At 36.9% G+C, this 24,644-nt stretch overlaps 1 protein-coding gene across 1 annotated transcript in view; it reads left to right on the forward strand.

Moving 5' to 3' along the window:
- FCHO2 (FCH and mu domain containing endocytic adaptor 2) overlaps nt 1-24,644 on the forward strand; it is a gene marked incomplete at both ends in the record, with an annotated part of 91,068 nt that overhangs the window by 20,610 nt on the left and 45,814 nt on the right. The window contains 3 exons of the mRNA XM_079548277.1: nt 1,284-1,388; nt 7,181-7,279; nt 8,633-8,729. Coding sequence (XP_079404403.1) covers nt 1,284-1,388; nt 7,181-7,279; nt 8,633-8,729 — 301 coding nt within the window. The remainder of the gene's footprint in view (nt 1-1,283; nt 1,389-7,180; nt 7,280-8,632; nt 8,730-24,644) is intronic.

Genomic DNA, 24,644 nt, shown 5'->3' on the forward strand with positions numbered 1-24,644 from the left:
CTGTTCATAGACAGACAGTATTACCAGAGGCAGGGAATATTTTGCTTGTCTCAAGATCCCAGAGTTCAATTACATAGTACTTTATAGAAAAAAACTTTAAAGGTTCCCCAAGTGAACAAATGCTAATGCTGTACTTACAATTTTCAGTTATTTTTCATTGGAAGTTGCAGATGTTGGTATTGATTCGTTGGGAAATTATAGCTAGTGCTCAGCTCTGCAACTCACTGCAAGTGAGTAGTAGTTGCTGTTTATACTCTGGAAGCAATAAAATTCATTTGAAAGAGGATTTCAGAACTTGAATAGTAAACGTGCAGTCTTTACTGGCATCATTAACTGAAAGTGATTTGTGAATTAAAATTAGTTAAAATTAGGGAGAAATTTCAGTGCAAAGAAAGGCATTCTGAAAGAAGAAGCCAGCAAAAAGGTGATGAGAATAATATTTGGCTTCTAACTTGGAAACTGCAATTTCAAGGGCTCAAAAAACCTTAATCCCATATTGTACTATAAACTTGGAAAGTAACTTCTTTTACCAGAATGAATCACTTTGTTGTCTTCCTGTCTATGTAATTCTGGGATTCTCCTATATTTTCTTTTGTCTTTTAAGAAAATAACGTACACAGACAAGATTTGGTTAATTACCAACAAATGATGGGGAAAAAAAAAAATCAGTACCTTATGAATTCAGAAAGTACTACTCTAAACAAGTCTGAGCTGCATGAACCTGTCCCATCAGTATATTCTACATAAATTTCATGTTGAAATATCTTCTCTTAACCTGTTCTCATTATTTTTCCACGTTCCTTATTTTCCTTCTTTCACTTCTAACAGAGAACTGTACCTTCTAAATAAACAAAGCCAAAAGCATTTGATACTTTCAGAGCTGCCCTAGTAACTGTTCACTCTGAATTTTATCCTGGCTTTCTTCCTGCTTTTCTATATATTTGATGTATCACGTAAATAGTTAATTTCAGTAATGCATGTTTTGAAATACTGATTTAAAAGTAAGTGTGCTATAAGTTAGTCTTAGATGGTAGGGAGAAAGGATTTAAGTTAGGTAGTTGTTCTGTTGCCTTTCTACATGGCTTATGAGAAGTTTTAAACCAGAAATCTCTAATAGCTTGAATCTATGTTATTTTGTAGTAAAAATTTGTTATGATACTTTAGTGTTTCAATACATCTCAGTGTTTTCTTAGATCATCTTAGGCTTTCACTTAATAGTGACATTATAAACCTTGCATTAAATTGTGTGTGTGACATTTGACATTTTTTGTACTAATCTATAGGCAACAGTTAAATCGAAGAAAGCTACAGATACCTATAAACTGTATGTGGAGAAATACGCTGCAGTTAAATCTGATTTTGAACAAAAAATGACAGAAACTGCACAAGTAAGTGTTGTATTAAATGAGGTGCTTTTGAAATAGATTCATATGTTCTGTTTTATCTCTCTGAAGATATCTGAAAGGAAAGCTTTTGAAGAATTGTTTAAAATAAAATGATCTCCTCTGGAAATTGGTGTAAGCTGTACTGTCAAAAGTAGTAGGCTTGAAAGACAAGCAGTGGCAATGTGTATTTTGATGGAAGTGTTCTTGAATGATGCACTGGAATACTAGCACTCCCGAGAGAATTTTTGGACAAATTTTTAGTGAGAAAAGAAGATGAGCTTCTGAAACTATTGTAGATGCATTGTGATCAGACAGAAAATCCTTTGAATTACTTTGAATTACTGGAATTCATTGATAGGAGTTATAATATTGGGACCCGTCATGTTTTTCTCGTTATCATTCTGGTGAAATATTTTAGTAACTGTTTGATAAAGTAGCCCCTTAGGGGTTTAGCTGAGGTGGTCAAAAACCCTTACTTCATTCCAACATCAAAGAAGTATCTAGAATTTTAAGGAGTTTCACTATATTACAGAGGATGTTGAGTTCTCTGTATGTTTGCTCTTGCTGCTGCTTGTTAAAATTTCTTCTCCAAATCTCTTGATAGTAGACATTTTTTCACTGTCACAGATTTCAGAAAACATTACTTACCATTTCTGCTCTTAGTTATATTTATTTGACATATATTTACTTGTTTCTTTGTTCTTCTCCTTAGTTTCCAAGTTTAATTTTTAGGCATGGGTGAAAATATAAGGGAAGTTAAGTCGTACTTGCATTACAAATGTAGAAGTAGAAAAATGTTAGTATTTTCCTGAACTTCTTAGAAATTAAGATTTTACAGTAAGAAGATATGTGTATCCCGACATATCAAAAACTCTATTCTGCTAAATTACAAATCACTTTGCTGCTTTGAAAACTTTGTTAGAACTTGCTCTTATTGGTATCTGAATAGTTATTCAACAGATGTTACAGAAAGGATACCAAAGGATACCAGATATATCAGAATTGTTCACTACAACCCACCATCTAAAAAAAGTAAATGAGAAGTAACTCATTCTCCGCTGTTCCAGTGCCAAATCAGTTAACTTAAATTGTCCTAGGCAGTTCAGATAAAATTATTCTGAAAGCACCAGCATCTTGAATTGCTGTAGCTTTGTTCTAGGTAATCAGGTAGTAATGTCCTCACTTAGATGTCCTGTTCTCTTAGTCAGTCTCCACTAAATTTCTTGTGTAAATTTTATGTATTTTTCCCTTGCGTCATTTATTATCTTTTCTGTTAGTGTAAAAGTAAAGTGACTTGTACTGCATGATTTTGAGAAGTTGAATTGTAAGTTGTATTTTGTGCTGGAATAAACATGGAAGATTGTATTGCGATTACAAGGGGATAAGAATATGGTTTGGTTTGTCTAGAAATTGGATTTTACAGATGTTCTTCACATCAAAAGATCTTTTTTCTGAGTAAAACTAGTTGTATTAAACAATTGCTCTGCAACTGCAAAGGAAAAATGGCATCTCACCTGCCACCTTGTTAGAAGCTTTTTTTTAAACATTGCATTTTTAAACACTTAAACACGTTGCATAGTCTATGGGAAACAATGAAAATAGCTGGAATTGCTAACTCATTTTTCTTTGACACCCTTCTGTCTTAGCTAGAATTGAATACAGCTGATTGTTTAAACAACTTCAGTGTAGAGCAGTCTGCATGTAAATAAAGTTCAAGAGCAAGTATTAATTCTTCATGTTGTAAAACTTAAAGAAAAATGTTTACAACTTAGGAAAACTGTGTGCTGAATTGGACAATTACAGATACTGTCAAAGTTTTTTTCATTTTTCTTGTAGTGTGACTTTCACTTGAGTCTTAGCATTACAGACATGCTTCACTACATCCTTTCGAAACAGACTGTTCTTTCAAAAGTGCAAATAAACAATTTGGTTAATGACTGTTAATGATTCTACCTATGATATGAATTATATAGTCGTATTACAGTGTTTGGATAGTCCTTGATCAGAACATTTGTGTTAAGTAATTACAAGGCTAAGATGCCTTCTCCTTCAAAGGCTTAAATTATTGAGCATCAAGTAGTAAATAAGAAAGAAGGGAGCTGTGTGAGGTGTGGGGAGCAGGAATAGGCAAAGATCTCTGAATGGCCAGTTGTTTTGATATGCATCATAGAGAAATATTTAAAGGAGAACTGTAGTCAGTTTTACTGAGTGTCATGTGGATCTCTAAACAAGCACGAAGGAAGCAGCATTGACACAGTCTCAAAAATTCACTTTGAGTTTAGGTAAGTATTTGGTATAGAAGCAGGCTGGAAAATCACGTTATATTCAAGTGCTGATGCCCTGATCATGACTGAGAATAGATGTTATAGACATGGGCCATGGATAGCTTGGAAAGCAGAACAGTGTAGTTTGTCTTGCTAGGCAATCAGTAAAAGTAGAGACATCATAAAATGGGCTACGGAGAATGACCACGTTTTCTGTAATCCAGAAGGGAAGCTGCTAGAAAAAAGGTGTTATTTTAATCTGCTTCATTGATGGCTAGAGGCATATAAGTGTGGCAAAAGAAAAACCGAGTTTTTAGAAGGTAGAGATATATAATTTGTCTGTTTAGAATGATGCTTACATTTGTGAATCAGAGTACAGGGAGGTAGGAAATGTAAAGAGAGAATCTTCAGAGAACCCTGTAAAATAGAAGAGAGGAATTAAAGGTGCTCAAAGTTTGGGTGTGCTTGAAAAGACAATTAGGAATGAAAACAGTAGAATAGAGATCAGGAGTGAAGAAAGATTAAAAGGTGATTATGGTTCACTGTTAGGGAGGATTTGAACATTTTTCTTTTTGAGCTGTAGCTAGGAGTGGGCTGTTCAAGATCACAGAATCATAGAATCACCAAGATTGGAAAAGACCTTCAAGGTCATCCAGTCCAACTGTCCAGCTATCACCAATATCTTCTACTAAACCATGTCCTTCAATACAACACCTGAATGTTTCTTGATCGTCTCCAGGGATGGTTACTCCGCTACCTCAATACAGGAGGTATGTGGGCCTTTTGGAGCACATCCAGAGGAGTGCCACAAAAGTGAGCCAAGGAATGGAACACTTCTATGAGGGTAGGCTGAAAGAGCTGGGGCTGTTCAGCCTTGACTCTAGAAGGCTCTGAGATGACCTGATAGCAGTGTTTCAATACCTGGAAGGGAGCTACAGGAAAGAAAGGGACAGACTTTTTAGCAGGGTCTGTTGTGAAGAAAGCAAGGGGAAATAGTCTCAAACTCAAAGAGGGTAGAATAAGGTTGGATAGAAGGAAAATACCTTCTACTGTGAGGGTGGTGAGGCACTGGAACAAGTTGCCTGGAGATGTGATTGATGCCCTGTCCTTGTAGACTTTGAAGGTAAGGCTGTATAAGGCCCTGGGCTACCCGATTTAGCCGTCTATGTTCCTTTTCATTGCAGAGGAGTTGGAGTAGATGACCTTTAAAGGCCCCTTCCCACTCTTAATGTTTCCATGATTCCGGTGCCTAACCACTCTTTCAGAGCTTTTTCTTAATGTTCAGCCTGAATCTCCTCTGGCACAAGTTGAGGCCATTTCCTCCGGTCCTATTGCTAGTTACATGGGAGAACAGACCAGCCCCCACCTCGCCACAGCCTCTCTCAGCAGTTGTAGATAGCAGTAAGATCTCCTGTGGTGCTCGTCTTCTGCAGACTGAACAATCCCAGCTCCCTCAGCTGCTCCTCATAGGACTTGTGCTCCAGACCCCTCACCAGCTTTGTTGCCCTTCTCTGAACACGCTGCAGGGCCTCGATGTCTTTCTTGCAGTGAGGGGCTCAAAACTGAGCAAACTACTTGAGGTGCAGTTTCACCTGAGCTGAGTGCAGAGGCCAATGACTTCCCTGCTCCTGCTGGCAGCACTACTTCTGATCCAATCCAGGATGCCACTGGCCTCGCTGGCCACCTGGGCATGCTGCTGGCTCATGTTCAGCCAAGTGCTGACCAGCACCCCCAGATCCATTTCTTCTACACAGTCTTCCAGCCACTCTGCCTCAAGCCCACAGCACTGCCGGGATTTGCTGTGCCCAAGTGCAGGACCTAGCGCTTGGTCTTGCTGAGCTTCATCCCATTGGCCTCTGCTCAGATCCCCTTGTTGTACCTTCCTGTCCTCAGGCAGATGGACACTTCTTCCCAGCTCGGTCACCTGCAAACTTACTGAGGGTGCATTCAGTGCCTTCATTCATCAATAAAGATACTGAACAGGACAGGCCCCATTACCAACCCCTGGGGAAAGCTGCTCATGACTGGTCACCAGCTACATTTAACACCATTCACCCCCACTCTCTGTGCCTGGCCCACCAGCCAGTTCTTTACCCAGCAAACAGTGTACCTGAGCAAGCCACAGGCTGCCAGCTTCTCTAGGAGAATGCTGTGGGCGACAGTGTCAAAGGCTTTATTCAAGTTCTAGGTAGATTACAGCAGCAGCCTTTTCCTCATCTACCAGATGGGTCACTCAATCATAGAAGGAGATCAGATTGGTCTAGCAGGACCTGGCTTTCATGATCCCATGGTGAGTAGGCCTGATCCTCTGTGATCTCCCTCAAGCTGGTCTGTTCCATAATCTTCCCTGGCACTGAGGTCAGGCTAATGGGCCTGCAGTTCCTCAGATTCTCCTTACGATTCTTCTTGTTGATGAAAGACACTGACAAGTCTCCAGTTCTCTGGCACCTCTCCAGTTGACCAGGAATGCTGATAGAGGGTAGAAAGCAGCATGGTGTAGATGCCCTTCAGCTGAGCCCCTTGCCTCGCCTTCAATCCCATCATCATTCCCCTAGGCTTATCTCTAGCAGGCCTGGTGTAATCCACTTCTCCTTCATAGCTAATTTAAAGCCTTCTCAGCAAGTACTGCCAGCTCCTGTATGAAGATCCATTTCCCCCTCTGAGACAGGTAAGACCCATCAGCACACATCAGGCAGGTGTTGAATAAGCAGCCCCATGGTAAAACAAAACAAGATTCTTGTGATTGCTCTAACTTCTCAGCCATGTATTTATAAGAAGGGTTTTCCTTGTCCTTATGGTATTGCTCCCTGCTACTGGAGAGATAGAAGAAAGTATGACCTATACGCCCACCAACAGCCCCAATCCCCTGAAATCCTTTTTTAAGGTCCTCAGAAAAGAAAATGTTTGAAGTGCTTTTAAAATGGATGTCAGGTAGAAATCTAGATATGGTGGAACAGTAGAAAAAATTGCAGACAAACTGAGAAGGTTGCATATAGTCAATTTAAAGATCAAATGAATGAAGCAAAGTTGAAGCAAAGGAGTTAGATTTCACTGAAGGAAAAAATAAGAAACATATCTGTTGGGACCAGGAGGAGAATGAGGGTGCTGAGGAGGTGCAAAACAATCTGGAAATAGAATCTCTGAAATCAGATGAAAAAGCAGATGAAACTTTTTGGTAATGCAAATAACAGAGAAAATACATTTTTTTAAAACAACCATCAGTCCTATTTCTTTTTAGTAAAAATAGGTCCGATCTTTTGAAACACCAAGATAGCTGAAAGTTTAAAAAGTGGAAAAGCTTGGTAATGGTTCCAAAAGGGTATATTTAAAGAAACACTTTATTTTACTATTCTTTGGACTTTGCACCTTCTATTGTTAAACATTACAATAACTGTGGTAATAATCTGAAAAAATAGTTGGTTGTTTTTAAAAATAATTTATTATTATTATTATTATTTTAATTATTGTAATTTAAAGCTGAACATTTCAAGAAAAAATTTATTATCAATAATGACTTGTATTGGTTTACAGAAGTTTCAAGATATTGAAGAAACACATCTACTGCATATGAAAGAGATTATAGAATCATTTTCAAATACCATAAAGGATATTCATTTACAAATAGGAGAGGTAATTTTTATGTTATCATTTGTTTATTTGGCTTAAGCTATGTATTTTTTCTTAACTACTGAGCAGAACAGTCCTTACTGCGTTGTGGATCACATCTTTAAAACAGTAGCAATTTTGGTTCTTTTTACCAAATACATGAAACGTGAATGTGTGCTGAACTCAGTTTTCATCTGTTTGAAGGAAATTTGAATGTCAAATAGCCATTGTGATATTTTGAGATCTGTGTATTTTCTTACTCAAGCATTTCTGAAATTACTTACTGAGTGGATCACCTCTGATTTTGTTTATTGTACTGGAAATCTATTTTGTGTCTGAATTCAGCATGAACCAAAAACGTTATGGCTTTCTGTTTCATGTGTAAGTTTGGGATCACAAACTTCACAGTATTCTGTAAAAACTTCCTAGGCTGAATAATCAATCATTGATTGAGTTTTATGCTAACAAAACAGAGATTTTGTTAGAGATTTTGATGATTTGAAGAATGTTTAGTGTATTTCTAAGTCTTGTTCACTAGATACTAAATCAGCAATCACACATTTTCTTTGCCTAAAACTTGAAATTGTGTCAGTCAAGAGCTCCAAAATGTTTTATACAACTAGGTTTTTGTGTGCAAAAGGCCTTTGATTTTAAAAGAAGCTTTTTAGTATGTTTTCTTCAGTTGCAATTTTTTTAAACTAATGATCCTTATTAAAAAATCTACATTCTTATGCGTTGCGGTGCAAGTTTATTTGAGTGCTCTTCGTTTGAGTCTGTTTTTTTTTTCAGTATTCAGATTTTCTGCTCATGAATGGTAGTCACAAGGGTCATGTTATTTATTTCTAAGGCAAATACGTACTGCCTTGCTTGAAAAACTTATTAACAGCATGTGGTTGTTTTTTTGCCAGACCAAAAACATTAAAACAGTAGTGCTTTTACTGAAGCAGGTGGGACGTGTGATAATACAGCAGTAACTGTTCACACCCTCAACTGGTGCTGGCTTAAGGGACATCTTGTCTTCCTGACATTGTATGGAACATGTTGTTGACAAATTCAGAAAATGGTATGTAGAAAAGTAGCTTAGATAGAAGAGGTAGAAGTAAATCCTATACCTGCCATCTAGCTATATTCTTTCATTCCCCATTGGTGTCTGTATTGTACACAAATTTGCAACTCCTAAAACAATAAAGGGATTTCCTTGATAAAATGCCTGCTAATTTCTGGAAGTTCTTTATTGTATTTTATAAGAAAATATTATGATATTAAAACTAGTGTTAAAACTAAACACTACTTAAAGTAAAAAATTATAGTAATTAAAATAATCTAATTAAAACTCCCATTGTGTGGGGGGTTTTGTTGTGTTTGCTTTTTTTTAAGGTACATGAAGAATTTATAAATAACATGGCAAATACTACAGTTGAGAGTTTAATACAGAAATTTGCTGAGTCAAAAGGAACTGGCAAGGAAAGACCAGGTAAGAGATCAAATATGACAGAGAAGGAAATGTTAATTTAAAAGCTGTGGATTTCCACCCGTAACAAAAAGTCAAACTCTATTCATGGAGTGTTATTGCTGGAAGGTTCGTATATTTTGAATTCTCAGAATTTATTCTCTTTGATGTTAAATGTTTCAGAGAAATTTGGTAGCACATTACTATGCATTTGTAGGGCTTATGTTCATAAGGCATGGCAATTTGTAGCTCTGAGTCTCTCAGTGAGGCTTCTTTGAGGAAGCTTTTAAACTGCCCTGTTCCTTGATACAAACTTCTTTGTGCTGTATGCCTCTGCATAAATTTTATTTCAAAAATGTGATCCAAATTTATTGATAGATTCAGAACAGATGTGTGTGAAGTTGGTTATAAAACTTCATAACCGTTGGTCTGGTTTCTTTGGTTAGCTTATAAAATCATGCTTTTTAATAGATTATATTTTGGTGATTTGTTTCTTTACCTCGTAGCAGATTGAGTAGTACTTTCTGAAAATATTGCTTGTTTGATGTGTTGTATAAGGCTTTTCTCAGATGGAAATAAAGACAATCTCTCTAAACTGTGCATCTAACATTATAGGAGAAACACTGAGTTCCGCTCAGTTTTCAGACTGTGTATGTGCTCACTAGTTGTGTGAGCACAGGAATTCAGTTTTGTTGTGTCCGGCATCATCAGTTTTTTTCAGAGCAGGGATGTGCACAAATGTTTGTATTTTGAGCATTTTTACCAATTGTTGAATATGGTGACCAGAAATAATGTTGTTTCATATTCACTCTGTGATGCTGATATGCCAGTGGGCTGAGGTAAGACTGTGTGTGGAACAATTCTCAGATGTTTCCCGTGAGTCTTGTAACTTTTAGATAAAGAATAGGAAAGAAAAAGTACGTGCTTCAGGAGTTCATGTACAGTTGGACTGAGGTTAAGATAAAGGTGAATGTTCAGTATTGAAGCCCGTTTGAGGAGCTGTGGTGATGTCATGCTTTGGCTGTCTTGCATTCAGGAACATGACTCCCTGGGTTATAAAGACCTGTGCTAACGTATTTCAAACCATACGTGTTGTTAGTTTGTTTTTCTGTAGGACAACGTAGCAATCATAGGCAAAGTAGAACTTTATTTCTTAATTTGGTGGGAGAGGGAAGTTGCACATGCTGTGTGGCGTATTTGCTGCTTTGTAGATTTCATCAAATGCCGTTTGGATTCTCCTGAGTCAAATAAAAGCATTTACTGTGGCAAATGTCATTTTTTCAATTAGTATTTTAAGGTGGGAGCATATTTTTACTGTGGAAACATTTGTATGCACCTTGAATTTTATTTATTTATTTATTTATTTTACAGAGTGAAATTGTTTTATTTATACCAACCTTGTTGCAGGGGGAAAATATTATCTAAAGAATCTAAATTCTAAATCTAAATGTTAGAAATAGGAGACTGGAAACACAAGCTGCTATTGCTAAATTGTAGTCATGTAATTCAGAGAATGAAACAGAAACATCCAGTGGGGGAGGGAATGCGTTTTCTTAGTTCAAAACATGTTTTTCCACAAGTTAGTGCTTTCTTAGTAGAAAGGTATTTTAACCCATGGTGCAAATACTGTAATTCTTTCCGTGATGTGTTACTTTGGAAAAGGAGAAGTCTTTTCAAAGTATTCACTGCATGAGAATGATAAAGACTCAGAGTACAGCACAAATGTAGAAAACAAGCCTTACATCAGTTGCTTTTGTGATTCTGGTCCTGAGTACTGATGAAAGGAATAATTTAATAGTCTTCGGTAGTATGTAGGCATTCTCTATCCAATATTATTTTGAAGTACTGAATTAGTTGGTGGAACACATTCTGAGATACTGAATATTAGAATAAATGTTATGCATAATAAAATATTTTAGTTTATTTCAGTATATCGTACTTGTAATTACAGTACCTTATAGCAGAGTTCACTTTCCTATTTCTGCAGATTCAAGTATAAATATGAATCTAAGAGGAAGTACTATAGGTGGCTGTTTTATTGTGTGAATTATAAGCAATTTATAATCTTTTTTTCTGACAATTACCGTCTTAAATTCTCACCAGCATATATGTAATTTCTCATTGTGTGATGATGTCCCTTATACAGGATTATGTGGGCTCCCTCTGGTGGCTGATTTCTGTTATCTGAAGTCTTAATATGCAGAGACTGAAAGAGTTTACTGCTCTGGTTTTTCAGTCCAAACATCATTTCTCTCTAACAGTAATACTTTGTGAGTTTTTTAAACTTGTTTATGGACTTCCTTAGAAGGGCTTTTTTTTAATTGTTACCAAAGCAGCTTGTCCAGTGAGCTTTATCACCTAATTCTTTCTGAATCTACTTCAAATTTATTTTAAAAAGAGCACAGTATCTGAAGTTCTATTTATTATTTGTTTTCTACTCTTATTCAGTGTTAAAACGTTGAGTTGCACATTTTAAAATTTAAGTTATAAGAAAAATCACTTCAATGTAAAACTTTGATGGAGAGAGAGAAATGTCAGGACCTTCAGTAAGCAGTCAGACTTGTGTTTGGAATTTAATACATTTTCTGAAATTTATTTGTTCCTACTATTAGGCCTAATAGCAGATTTGAAGTTGAACTCAGTTGGAAGATACTTTTGTCTTGCACTGTTAATCAAAACCATTGCTGCCTGCTTTACATGAATCTATTTTCCATTTGAGATAAACTGCTGGTTCGTGTTCTTTGGAAAATTTGTTCATGACATGTCAGAAAATGTCTGTTTTCAACTAGATGTTAAATTGATACTGGGAGTCTATGTAAATTCCATATTTGTGGAACGTATTTATCCCACAAATAATATATTGTGCCAGATTTGTGATATATCATTGACTTCATTTACTTAATATGCTTACCTTCTATAAGAAAATTGGTTTGTTCCAGAAGCAGAAGCTTCTAGGAAGCATGATCTCATATTCTTTCCAGATTTTTTGTCCGAAATTGTCAGGATAATACATACTATGTGTAAAGATAAAGTCTGTATAGTTGTAGCTAGTCATGAATGTTTTTCCATTTTTATACTGCTTTCATTCGTACAAAACTGACTGCATATGTTTGTGCCTGTATTAGATTTTGCTCACTACATATTTTACCCAGAGACTCGCTTTGAGAGCCGAAAGACAACACAGCTGTACTGCATTGTCCAAACAAAAGCTAAATTTAGCTTTCTTTCATTGATTTATTCTGATCTTATTGTTAGCGGTTGTTGGTAGTTTATTGAGTTATTGTTCTTATTTTTGCAATTTTCTTAAAACTGAATAAAGAGAAAAACAAGAATTGTATTGTAATGCAGACAACAATGGAAAGCCAAAATCCTTGCTGGCTGCATAACCATCCAATAAAATTATCCACAGATGGCAATTACTACATATGCTGTGCTATTACTTAGGGTGAGAGAGGTGCTCATCTCTTCACTATAAAAAAGAAATATTAATTGGTCCTCTACTAGTTTGTGCCATCTTGCTCAAAGTCAGAATTAGCTTGAACATGATTTTCTTTCCAACTCTGTGTCCTAACCCATGTGAGCAGGCAGTGAAAATCTGACCAAGAGGAATCAGCCGCTTACATGTTGTGCTCTAACTCTTCCAGCATAAACATCTAGAATTTATTCTGTGAAAAAAACAAAGTCTATAAAGATACTTCTCATCTGTAAAAATACTTCTTTCACTTACTATTCACCCAATAAACTAGAACTGAGGAGGGATTCGAAATCTGCATTTCTGAAGTATTGTAAAATTGGTGCCTGCAATCCGTCCACTCTTTCTACAGAAGTAATTGAGAATATTCCCTGTCCACAGTTGCTGTGGATCAGCCATCACTGGCTCTTGCACATTTTCCTTCTCCCACTCGTCATTTTAGACACTGGCAATAACAACCTAAGTTCTTTTAATTAAATGATTCTTCCATAGATAACAAGATTCAGAAAGGTCAGACTTGTTGTCTTTGCTCCTTTTTCTTCCTTCAGCAGTGCCAGAAACTCTAAATTTGGGCAGTAATTGAATAGTAATCTGAGTAAGTTAATGTTTGATGTGTATCTTTTTGGAACTAGTGAAATCTATTTTGCTTTATTTACCACTGCGGAAAAAAAAGTTCTTTAGCTTCCTGGATCTTAAAGTTCCTGGTTACTCCAGTCATCAGGAAGTTTAAATAGCAAATGTAGACATTAATTCAGGCTACATATATTTTTAAAAATCGTTTTGAAATTTGTCTCTCAGGGAAGGCTTTCAAGTAGTGTAGAGTGACTTATTACAGCTATCATGGCAAAATTATCAACACCACTAACAGTGGAGAATATCAGAAGTGTGTGTTTGCCAATGCGCTGGTGATCCTTGCCTGATCTGGGAGCTGTGATTCTGGAGCGTTAGCCAAGTTTGTATCTTAAAGTCTTAAAAAAAAGTAATCATTTATCTAGGTATGCTGCTCCTGCTGAAAGCATTGTGGGAATTTCAGAGACTACAAAACTGTTGACAAACCATTATGTTTACTGCTTGGATTGTAATCAAAGCAGTTTAATCTGGATTCCTTACAAGCTCATTATTGCCGCTGGCATTGCCTGTTACCAGAATTGTACAGCATCAAAGCTTCAATTTAGTAAACATTTAAAAAACAAATTTTACATAGGCTTTAATTCAACTGATTCAGTTAACTGAACTGGGTTGTAGATTGTTTGATGTTTTATGTTGCTGTCTATTGGCTACGGTGGAGATTAGTGCACCGAAAGCTTAAGTGGAATTTATGACATGCTATTAGGCCTTCAGCAATTGCTTACGTGGACATTTTAAACCTAGATGCCTGTGAAGCACTACCTAGTTATTTTTTTCACAGTGAATGCAGAGTATTGAAGTGAGTTGCACTAGAGCTGCAAAACTAGTGCAAAGTAATTGAGCATTAATTGAGCATAGTATAAATGCACAGTTTTGCTAACTTCATATTAACATTAGGTTAGTATTTTGTGTTAAACTACATACTGCATCTAGTGAAGAAATGAACAAGACATAAAGACTAGACAAAATGACATCAGGAACAATTGAATTACTTCTACAAAATTTCAGAAACATTTCAGTTCCCAGAGATTGAGAAGCAAAACAAGAGCTGTGGAATATTGAAACTTTCTTTGATTAAAGCGGCAAGCTTTTTGTGTTCTTTAATAACAAACTGCTGTGAGAGAAAGACTTGAAACACTGCTGGGTGAGGCATTGGTGTTTTCCGTAGGTTTGCTTGATAACATAATAGCTTATAGGTTTTATAAAAGCTCTTTTCTCGGAAGTTAAACAACACCAAAGTACATGGAAATGAAACAGAACATGGCAAAACTAATTTTTGAACAGCTCTGCATGACATCTTTGAGCTTCTTTTCCAAGAAATTACAACAAAGCAAGTATTTCTTTTATGCTCTTACCATTTATTTTCCTTATATTTTCTGTAAATATTGTTAATATCATAATGCTGACAGCAGTACTGAATAGGTGCATAAATAGCCAGAATTGTCTTGGTTTTTCAAAGCCTGTATCCACACATAATTCTGCACTGAAGGCTAACAAAAGAATGAATTTAATTTTCAGCAATGACAGTATCCAAGAGATTCAGGAAAATATTCCTTGTAAAGGAGGTGGTCCTTTGCTTTGTTTCAGAAGTTAATGGAAGAAATAAAGTGTGGATATCTCTTAGGATTTCTCTAAGAAGTGTGAAGTGACTGAAGTGACTGCTTCCCTTCCCTTCCCTTTCCCTTCCCTTTCCCTTCCCTTCCCTTCCCTTCCCTTCCCTTCCCTTCCCTTCCCTTCCCTTCCCTTCCCTTCCCTTCCCTTCCCTTCCCTTCCCTTCCCTTCCCTTCCCTTCCCTTCCCTTCCCTTCCCTTCCCTTCCCTTCCCTTCCCTTCCCTTCCCTTCCCTTCCCTTCCCTTCCCTTCCCTTCCCTTCCCTTCCCTTCCCTTCCCTTCCCTTCCCTTCCCTTCCCTTCCCTTCCCTTCCCTTCCCTTCCCTTCCCTTCCCTTCCCTTCCCTTCCCTTCCCTTCCCTTCCCTTCCCTTCCCTTCCTTTCCCTTCCCTTCCCTTCCCTTCCCTTCCCTTCCCCTTTTCCTTCCCCTTTTCCTTCCCCTTTTCCTTCCCCTTTTCCTTCCCCTTTTCCTTCCCCTTTTCCTTCCCCTTTTCCTTCCCCTTTTCCTTCCCCTTTTCCTTCCCCTTTTCCTTCCCCTTTTCCTTCCCCTTTTCCTTCCCCTTCCCGTTCCCCTCTTTTTTTTTTTTTTTTTTCCCAAGTATATTTATTTTTTAGTTATTGAGCATTGTTTTCAAGGAAGAGGTGCAAGTTCAGTATGTCTTCATTCCTGTCCTAGGGGTATCTTTTATTTGCCTGCTAAAACTAGGTCTTTTCTTTGACAAAAAGTCTACTGCAGCTGCTGTGAACTTTAGGGAGCTCCATCTGCCAGCATGGGTTTTTAATAATTCTATGTACCTAACTTGAAAACTTTTTTTAATTGGAAGAGAATAAATTATTCCTTTTAAATGGTCTGTCTGGAGAGTTATGAATGTACAGGTTTTGTTTTGAAATTCGCTCAGTGCCTGTGGAAGATTGGTAGCATTGCACTGAATTTGTCAACCAACTGGAAATCTAACATCACTTGACAGGCTGGGCTACAAATGTGGTGCTCTGAGCAAGTTAGATAAGGTGTTTGCTTTAGGGTGATGTATTTTAAGAAGTATCAAGGACAATTCATATCAAAACCAGAAATCATTACTGTTGTAGCATCTTCACTGGATATACAATGTTCTTATAACTTGTGCATCTGAATTTGAAAGTTGGGTGATCATTTCCAGTTCTGTGAAAAATTGTACCTACTCTATCCAAGAAAGAGGAGTTGATCCAGTTGGGTGAATATCCCCTTCTCCTGAAATACTCAGGGAATTCAGGAGCTGTAAAAAAAAAAATACAAACCCTGAAGAATTTTGCCACTGCTTTTTTTACTTATTGTTGGCACATGTATGAAAACTGTCATATATTAATACTATGCATACTATGCAATATATTATTCTTTTTTTTTTCTTTTTTTTTTTCTTTTTTCTTTTCCTCCTTCTCTTTGCAAACAGATCCGGTCTTAAACCTCTTGTGTTTTCACAATTTTGAGTACCGGACTTCAGAAGAAAGCCTTAGGCTTCTTGGTTTACAGGGACTGTGCAGTGTGCAACAGTTAGAAATAAGTTATTCTTTAAAGATGAAAGGTACAATTTAATATACTTTATGTCTGGTGTTGCAGAACCTTAGTTGACTCTTGTGTAAGAAAAATAGTGTTTGTATGTATCTGTTTCTTTCATCACTGCATACTGGCAACTTCCTACTTGCAAGCTGAAGGCGCAGAGCTGTGTGTTGCAGATACTGAACATTGTAGACTAGGCACATGCAGTCCTGCCATTTCATTTTCACAAAATGTTGCTACTTTCAGGCCGTTTTGATGGAAAAGTACAGGTTGCAAAGATTTGATAAAAATGAAGGTACAGGTAAGGAAGTAACCAAGTTAGGCCTGCCATATAATTGAGAGAGAGTTGTAACAATATTGGTTACTCAGTGAGCATCAGCAAAGAGCTGAGTGTGTATTTGTCTGCCTGATGGCCTTGCACATCTCACATCCAGTTGTTTTCCAAGCCAATAAGAAACTAAAGAAAGTAGCGTGAGTGCAGATGAAGAGTCAAGCATGAGGGGAGAAGAGGGTGAGAAAGAGAGTGTGAATGCTGTCAAGAAAGCATTGAGAGCATTGCATTCTGTTGATTGATCTCCTGGCTGAGGTTAGTTTTTCTGCTAATTCAGTGGGTTCCATAAAGCCGCTGAAATTTCCTATGTTTGTTGTTTTTGTGCTCAAGCATTGCAGGATAGTTGGATTTCAAACTTTAAACTGCTTTGGGTGTGCGCTTAGTGTCTCTCGTTGAAAATTCTTGTGTTGTCTGAGCAGTAAAAATGATTTTCTTTACAACTGAAGATGTTTGTCATCTTAGTTTAGAGGAAAAAAATCTACTGTCTTCTTGCTCCTGGTAAACATCCTAATCGACAATAATTGTTTTGAAACTATGAGGGTAATGATTCTTTTCTTGTTTGTTGTTTCTGTATAAGCCACAGGGAGATTTTGCCCCTAGAGAGTAGTGTGCTTAATGTGTCTGTGGAATTGTATTCACAGTACCTGAAGAGCCTGAGATGAATGCTTTTTCCTTTGATCAGATGAACAGGGTGCAGGGCTGAAAGCCTTGCAGCAGAATCAGGGTAAGAATAGATTGCTTGCTCAGTGGATACAGGCAAAGTTTGCTCTCCCTTTATGTAAATCTCTTCATTTAAAGAGACGTTTTTTGGAAGTGCTACCCATTTTGCTACTACTTATGAGCATAATTATCTGTGCTGTCATTGACAGCTGTCTTATTTTTTAGAAAGAAGTACTAGCATTCTACTGTAGTTCTTTGGGGTTTCTTTTTCTTTTTTTCTTTTTTTCTTTTTTTCTTTTTTTCTTTTTTTCTTTTTTTCTTTTTTTCTTTTTTTCTTTTTTTCTTTTTTTTTTCTTTTTTTCTTTTTTTCTTTTTTTCTTTTTTTCTTTTTTTCTTTTTTTCTTTTTTTCTTTTTTTCTTTTTTTCTTTTTTTCTTTTTTTCTTTTTTTCTTTTTTTTTCAAAATAATAAAAAATTGGATTCAGTCAAGTGTTAAGCAACTCTAGAAAGCTAAGCTGATACGTGAGCCTGAGGACATTAAAAAAAAAACAACTAGTAAAACATTCAGTGATTGTAGTGAAAACCGCATATAAATTATTGATAGAATTAGATTTAAGGATATGGCTGTCATCATTATTTCAATATTTTCTCTAGTCTGGCCTGCTTTCAGGCCATTTTTTCTATTTTAAGTCATTTATCTTCATTTGCAAGGTATAGTTGACCAAATCCATGAACTAAAATTTGCTTGAGACTTCCTATTGTGATAAATACTAGGGCTGCTCTGAAAGTAATGCCTCCTGTTTTATGATGTTGACTCACCTCATGAGAGGTGGATGTTGGTGGTTGAACCTTCCCACCAATATTCCATTACACGTTGTTGCCACGTGACATGTGGCAGCAGAAGGGCACTCTGACAAAATGGCATCTAGCATGGAAGTGTGGATGAAGCAAAGGTGTATCACTGAATATCTCTATGTGGAAAAAAAAATGGCACCTATTGACATCCATCGATGTTTGCTGAATGTTTCTGAAGATGAAACAGTGGATGTGAGCACAATGATGGACAGTGTTTCAGCACACAGCAGTAACAGTGATTTGAAAGGCAAGCCACGTTCTGAATGGCCACGCACAGCCGTCACATCATGAAATGAAGAGTATCTCAATTAGCTCAGTCAGTGGCAGCAGAGACAGTGCTCATCTCTGCTGGTGCAGATTTTTACAAGCACAGCATATAGGCTCTCGTTCATCACTTGTGAAAATGCACAGCTAGTGCTAGTGTTGAAAATGAATGTTTTGTAGCTGGGAATTTGCTCTGTCAGGTAGACACTTGTTAGTGTGATCTTTATATCTGCTGTAGTTTCCATGGAAATCATTAGGAAGCATTAGTTTTGCCTGTACATAGGTGTTGACTTCAAAGGCCATTCATCTTTATGTGATGCGTTGTTGCGAATAGGCTGTGTTTAATTTAGTTTTACTCCTTTGCTGCTTTTTTTTTTTTTTTTTTTTTTTTTTTTTTTTTTTTTTTTTAAGTTCTAGTGTAAGAAGTTACTTTCTGCAGAAAAATAAAATTATCCTTATCTTCTCAGAAAAATGCTTCTCTTTCTGGAAAGGGTAATAAAAAAGGGAAGTTGGTGTTAGAGACTGTAATGTTGAAAAAATATTTCTTGGTTTCCTGGCTTCTAAATTTGAAAGCTTGGATCAGGATCAGATAATGGCAAGAAAAAGATTGCTTATGTGTTTGTGTACATACAAAATTGACCTTTGTGATGCGGCTTAACATCTAAACACTAAAAGCAGTCATTTGTTTTGACAGCAGAATTAATTGAGGCTAAAACAGTCGAAATTCCACTTGTATCAAGCTGTTCATTAGGAATTGCTCTCTGGCTTTAGTGCTGTCAGAAAAATAACCTCTTCTGCTATGATTAAATAGCAGAATGATGGTCGGTCCACTGAATTTGAGAGAGAGGTTGAATAAACTTTCTACTGCGGAAACAATTCAGAAGTGACACGCTGCAAGGGGGGTCAGAATGTGCATTGATATCCAGCTGAGCTGTCAACTGGCGCTGGGCCAGGCACGCAAAGCTTTGCCATTTGAAGCAGTATGTGAAGCATATGCAGTTTTAAAAATTGTGCTCCCTTCATGCATGATTTACTATCAAAGGGGAAAACTTCTGTTTTTCTCAAAAACGAAAGTATTGTTTGTTGGTATATTTGTAACTACAAGAGCAGATTGACACATTTTTTAAAAAAAAGCTTTTGGTTGAAACAGATACGTTAATGTTTGTATATGTGCATGCGTGGGTGTAAACTGATTCCTGGACTGGGGGGAAGGGCAGAATTTATTTTTTACTTTCTTAAATGCCTGAGTGTTTTGAGTTACTGAAAATTAAATGTAGTTAATAAAAATACATGCTTCAGTGGGGAGGATTTTCTTCCTGCCAGGCATAGCCTTCTTCAACTAGAAAGGAGTCTTTTCAAAATCAGATACCAGCATAAAACTGTTTTTAAATGATTTGTTGACTGCTTAATTTGTTTACCTTTTTAGCTTGGCAGGATTTTCCAGTTCATTGGCATACTTACTGTGGGCTCTTTACCAGAGTATGACATAATACTGTTTGCTTTCCTAGTAATGATACTAGTTGGCTTTCGTACCTGCCTTGTTTATTTAAGAATCCAAACAATAAAGCTTTTTTCTTTTTTTCTTTTTTTTTCTATGTTTTTTTCTCAATTTTTCATCTCTGTTAAGCAAATTACCAATGATTTCAGTTGTTCAATCTTAGGAAAGCCTTTATTTTTCCAGTTTTACTTCCTTCTATGCTATAGATGTAGGGTGTTAGGACTGCTTTCGAGGTAGTTAAGAAGGAACATGGCTGTATTCAAAACAATTAGCATTACTTTGTAGATAAATCTAGGTGTGAAGGTTGTTACTTAGAAAAACAAACCCTCTTCAGCTGTTGCCTTGTGTATACTCTGAGAATACTGTTCCCACAGATAGAAACTAAATATGCAGTAGGTACTACATTGTACTTAACAGTGCAGTTGCATCAGCATAATTACATTTTCCCCATTTGTCTTTGGATAACATAAGTATCTTTGTAGTGTGTGCCATCCACTTTTTTTTTTTTTGTTTTCATGCAAACTTCTTGTACTGACATGCCTCCTGTAACAAGAAAAGTTGTACCTATGTTTTCCAAATAGGTTAGGAGATGCATCCCAAGCTACAGACTGTTACTGAATTTATGTTAGTGTCACTTGCTGTAAGCTGTTAATTAAAATGGAAAATGTCCATTTATTCAAATTATGCTTTTCTATTATAGCAAACCATAGCCTCCTCATTTTCAGGAGCCAGTGAACAGGATGAACTGATGCACTGCTGATTTATTTGCTTCAATCTCTTGTCAAGTAGCAGCTGTTTGTTTCCATGTATCTATAAAACTGTTGCCCATTTGCCTTTTCTGCCTATCTGTGTCTGTTCCTGCAAGTGGCATGCTGTGAACTGTAGCAGCTTGGATTTGAAAATGTTTTAGAATGCTTCATGAGAACGTTTATGTACAATTACAGTAGCTTACTGAATTTTCTGGCTCCCTCCATTGTAGGAACTAATTTCTCATTTCCATCCTGGTAGCTGGTTATGTATTCTTAAGAGATTGAAATCCCATGGGATATTCATATCTCCGTTGTAAAGGCTAATCTATATTTAGGCAACACATATTTTTTTTTTTCTACCCTCTATATGGGTATCAAATAAGCCTATTAGTTTTAAAGTTTCTGAGCAGGTATTTCAGATACTTAAGTCACTGAGATACTGTTCTATTTGTCAGCTTAGCAACAGGCAGACTAGACTTCAAGAAAATTATGTGGAACCTTAACCTAGTCATTTCTAAACTAGAACACTGAGGCAAAGTCTTTTGTTAAAGGTGGGCTGGATCTTAGCAGTTAATTTTTACTTACTTAAGATGTCTTAAAATGTATGTTTGATTGTCACAGTCTTACTTTAGTTCTAATGCTGTGCTGGAGAATAGGCTTACTTCTAATTCACATTATTTTCTTTTTACGTAAAAAGGAACAGAGGAAATCACTGTGCTTTGATTGTAGTACTGCAGGTTATTATCATTATTATTGCAGTTTAGTAAGATCTAGAAAGCTCTTTTCAATGCTTTGGGCTATCATGTGGCAAGCATTCCTGAGACTTCCAGAAAAATGTCGGCTTCAGGGTATGGCTTTGGTCTCTGTCATCACCAATACCTGTTAAATGTTAAATGACTGCTTTTCTTTGGATGTTGCAGTGGAAAGTCTGTTGGTATCCTTCCTTTGGAAATTTCACAGATTAGACTGTGAAGTGTTAGGTTCCGTAAGCAGAAATATCCGTGCTGTTAAGTCAGGCATATGGGTTTGGGGGTGAAATACTTGTTGGAATTAACCTGTTGTCTGTGCTTCAGTGTTTGGGCACAAGTACATTAAGAAGACTACTTTCCTCCTGAGAAAGTGGTTGTGCATCCACATCACCATCTAGCTGTTGTGAAGGTTACTGTCATACCAGCACGTGAGTTTTCATGCTTTAACATGCATCTGTATACTACATCTACTTGGAAATCTCCATCAATTTTTTGAGTGTATTAACTAATGATTAAGAAAGCAGGATTTAGAAAGTTAGAGGATTTGCTTGTTCAGAGAAGGAAGTTTTTTGAATTTTTTTTGTAGTGGTGGCACAGATTCTTTTGTTTTCCAGATAGACAAAAGTAGACATTGGGGTGTTCTTAAGAAAGCTCTGAAATTCTTATTGATGCTTTTCTTCCATAGCAATGTGTGCATACGACCTTTTGTCTGGCTTGGAGACTGCATCTAGTTATAGTGGGAGACAGTGCAGCCACAGTACACACTGCTTTCTAGCTGGATGACAGTGTTATTACCTCTTTGGCTCAAAGCCATCTGCTCACAAGAAACTCCAACTATTTTCTAGCTACCAAAAGCTCATCACAGCTATTCTGTTTTCTAAATTGGCTCACCATGGAGCGCTACATTAAATGTCTATTTCTGAAATGTTATTTTGGTTTAAGAATACTACACCCCAGGCAAAGTGTGCTCTTTACAGCAGGCATATAGGGAACAGAACTGTTGAGAAATCTGAAGTTCTGTAACTTGAAAAGAAAACTTGAGAATGAAAACTTGAAAATTTAGAGCTACTGCAGAATTCAGTATTCTGCTCAAAAACGCAAATGTGTGAATTTGCCCTTGCTTGCCTTTGCTATCAGCAAACAGTACATGGCAGGAGCAGATTAAATACAAATTATTAAAAAATAGCAAACATCCTTGGATACTGGAACAAAACGATAACCTTTATTTGTTAGTCTGTGGATTCATTATTGATATCCGCGAGTGTTGTAAACTTATGAAATTCCAAACAATGAAGAACTATACAGGAATTTGAACTGGATAGAAAAAGTAAGTTAGGATTAAATGTTTCTTTAGAACTTCAGGTGTTTCAAACAATTTGTTGTAAGAGAAAGCTGTTTTCATGAGATATTTTATCTTCTTGCAATGAAGCATCTAGAAGATGCAGGGAAAGGAATGAGCATGTGGGGAGAATCTTGAGGGAACATAAATCCAGCTGGTATCATTAGGAAGAAAGTGCATTTAATATTCCATGTGTAGATCTTAATGCATTGTAAGGTCTGCTTGCCAAAATTCATTGCACTTTTATCTTGCTACGGTCTGCAACAGTTCTTAAATGACAAAAAATATTTCAAATCAATTTTTACAGTAATCCATGTAAAGAAAGCACACATTGTTGAAAGACTGATGTGAACTAGGGGAAGTGCTTCTAAAGTGCTAACGTTTCTAAGTACTAAGCACAAGTATCTCTTGAAATTAAGACATTGACAAACTGAAATAAAAATTTACATTTAGAGACAAATGTGTATAATTTCAATGTGTTTTAACACTCAACATATTAGTCTCTATTTTCTGCTTGTGCTGGAGTGAAAATAAAAGGTACCTGAAATAAGGATGAGCTTTGAAGGAATTTGGAATATTTATCACAGAATCACAGAATTGTAGGGGTTGGATGGGACCTCCAGAGATCATCGAGTCCAACCCCCTGCCAAAGCAGGTTCCCTACAGCAGGTCGCACAGGTAGGCATCCAGGCAGGTCTTGAACATCTCCAGAGAAGGAGACTCCACCACCTCCCTGGGCAGCCTGTTCCAGTGCTCCGTCACCTCACTGTAAAGAAGTTCTTGTGCAATTCACAATTCTAATTCATAGCTACATTTTTTTTTTTAATTTTTATTGTGGCATTTTTAATTGCAGCACAGTGATTTGCTATCTTGTACTATTTAAATCAAACTTCTTCATCTTTCTTCTAAGATCTGTTTATATCAACTATTTTTTTTGAGACTCAGAATTATCACATTCATTTTGAAAAGTGTGCCAGGGAGAACACTGAAAAGTGCTTGCAAGCACACCTCTTATTTTATGTGAACATCTGAAAATTGCATAGCCTTTGGCTTTCTAGCAGGTGTTCTAGAGTAACATTAATTTCATTAAAAAGGTAAATTGGAGCATTTACTGTCACATTTGTTTAGGGTTAGGAGTGAAAACAGTTTCTATATATGAAGTTTTCAGAATCAGTTTATTTCCAGTTCTTTTAATCAAAATTTTCAACATTTCAGCCTCCCTTTCAGCAGTGTTGAAATATGTAGCTTGCTCCAAAAGTAGTGCCTTATATTTGTTTCCATGAAAAACTGCAACAGATACAAAGAGCACAATAACACTATTTGATATAGCAAATTCTCAGCCACAGAACACTGTTTTTCAAGAGTCCCCATTAGCTATGCATTTTAACTGCTGATGAACATGAGGCTGCATGCTGCATTTGTAAACACGCGCACCAGTGTGGGTGACCTGCTGTTGCCACTGCCAGAATGCACCATGCACTGCCTCACTGTCCTCACATTCACTGTTTGATCTCCACAAACATTCAGCAAGTGTCAATGAATGTCAGTGGGTGCCATTTTTTTCCACATGGAGGAATTCATTGACACCATTTAGTCAGTGTCCCTCTGCTGCTATCTGCCTCATGGTAACAACACATAATGGAATATTGGTGGGAAGGTTCAGCCTCTACTGACAAGCCGCCAACATCTGCCCATGACATCGTGGGGCAGTATCATAAAATAGGAGGCATTACTTTCAGAGCAGCGCTGGTAAATAGAATTAGAGAAGAGGTTGAAAAGGAAAGACTGGCTGCCTTACAGGGTTGGAAGCACACTGTTCCATAATGCGTGTCCCGTGTGACTGTGCTTAGCGTTGTTTTCACCTTTGTGGCTGCAGCTGCGGCCTGCTCTTTCAGCGTGGCCCACGGACCCTATTCTTGTTGTTATTTGCTTTCTTAACACAAGCTCAAGTGCTGGTGGGATTCTTTCTAATCCCCTGCCAATGTCTTTTTGAAATCCATTGCTCTTCTGCCAGCCCAGCTTCCTAAAATGGTCTGTGTTGGAGCTAAACAAATTCTAGACTTAGCTTGATTGAAGGAATGAGGGTTAAAATTGCCCTTTGCAATGACACCTGTCTTTCACCTTGTGTCAAATATAACAGGAAATTAGTGAACTTAGATACTGCACTTAAACAGTACTGATTTTATTTTGTTTTATCTTGTTCAGTCTTTGTGATTTCTTTGAAGTTTTTGTTTTTGTTGCGGTGTTTAAGATT

Source organism: Tetrao urogallus (assembly GCF_951394365.1).
Source record: "Tetrao urogallus genome assembly, chromosome: Z".
Taxonomy (NCBI): Eukaryota; Metazoa; Chordata; class Aves; order Galliformes; family Phasianidae; genus Tetrao; species Tetrao urogallus.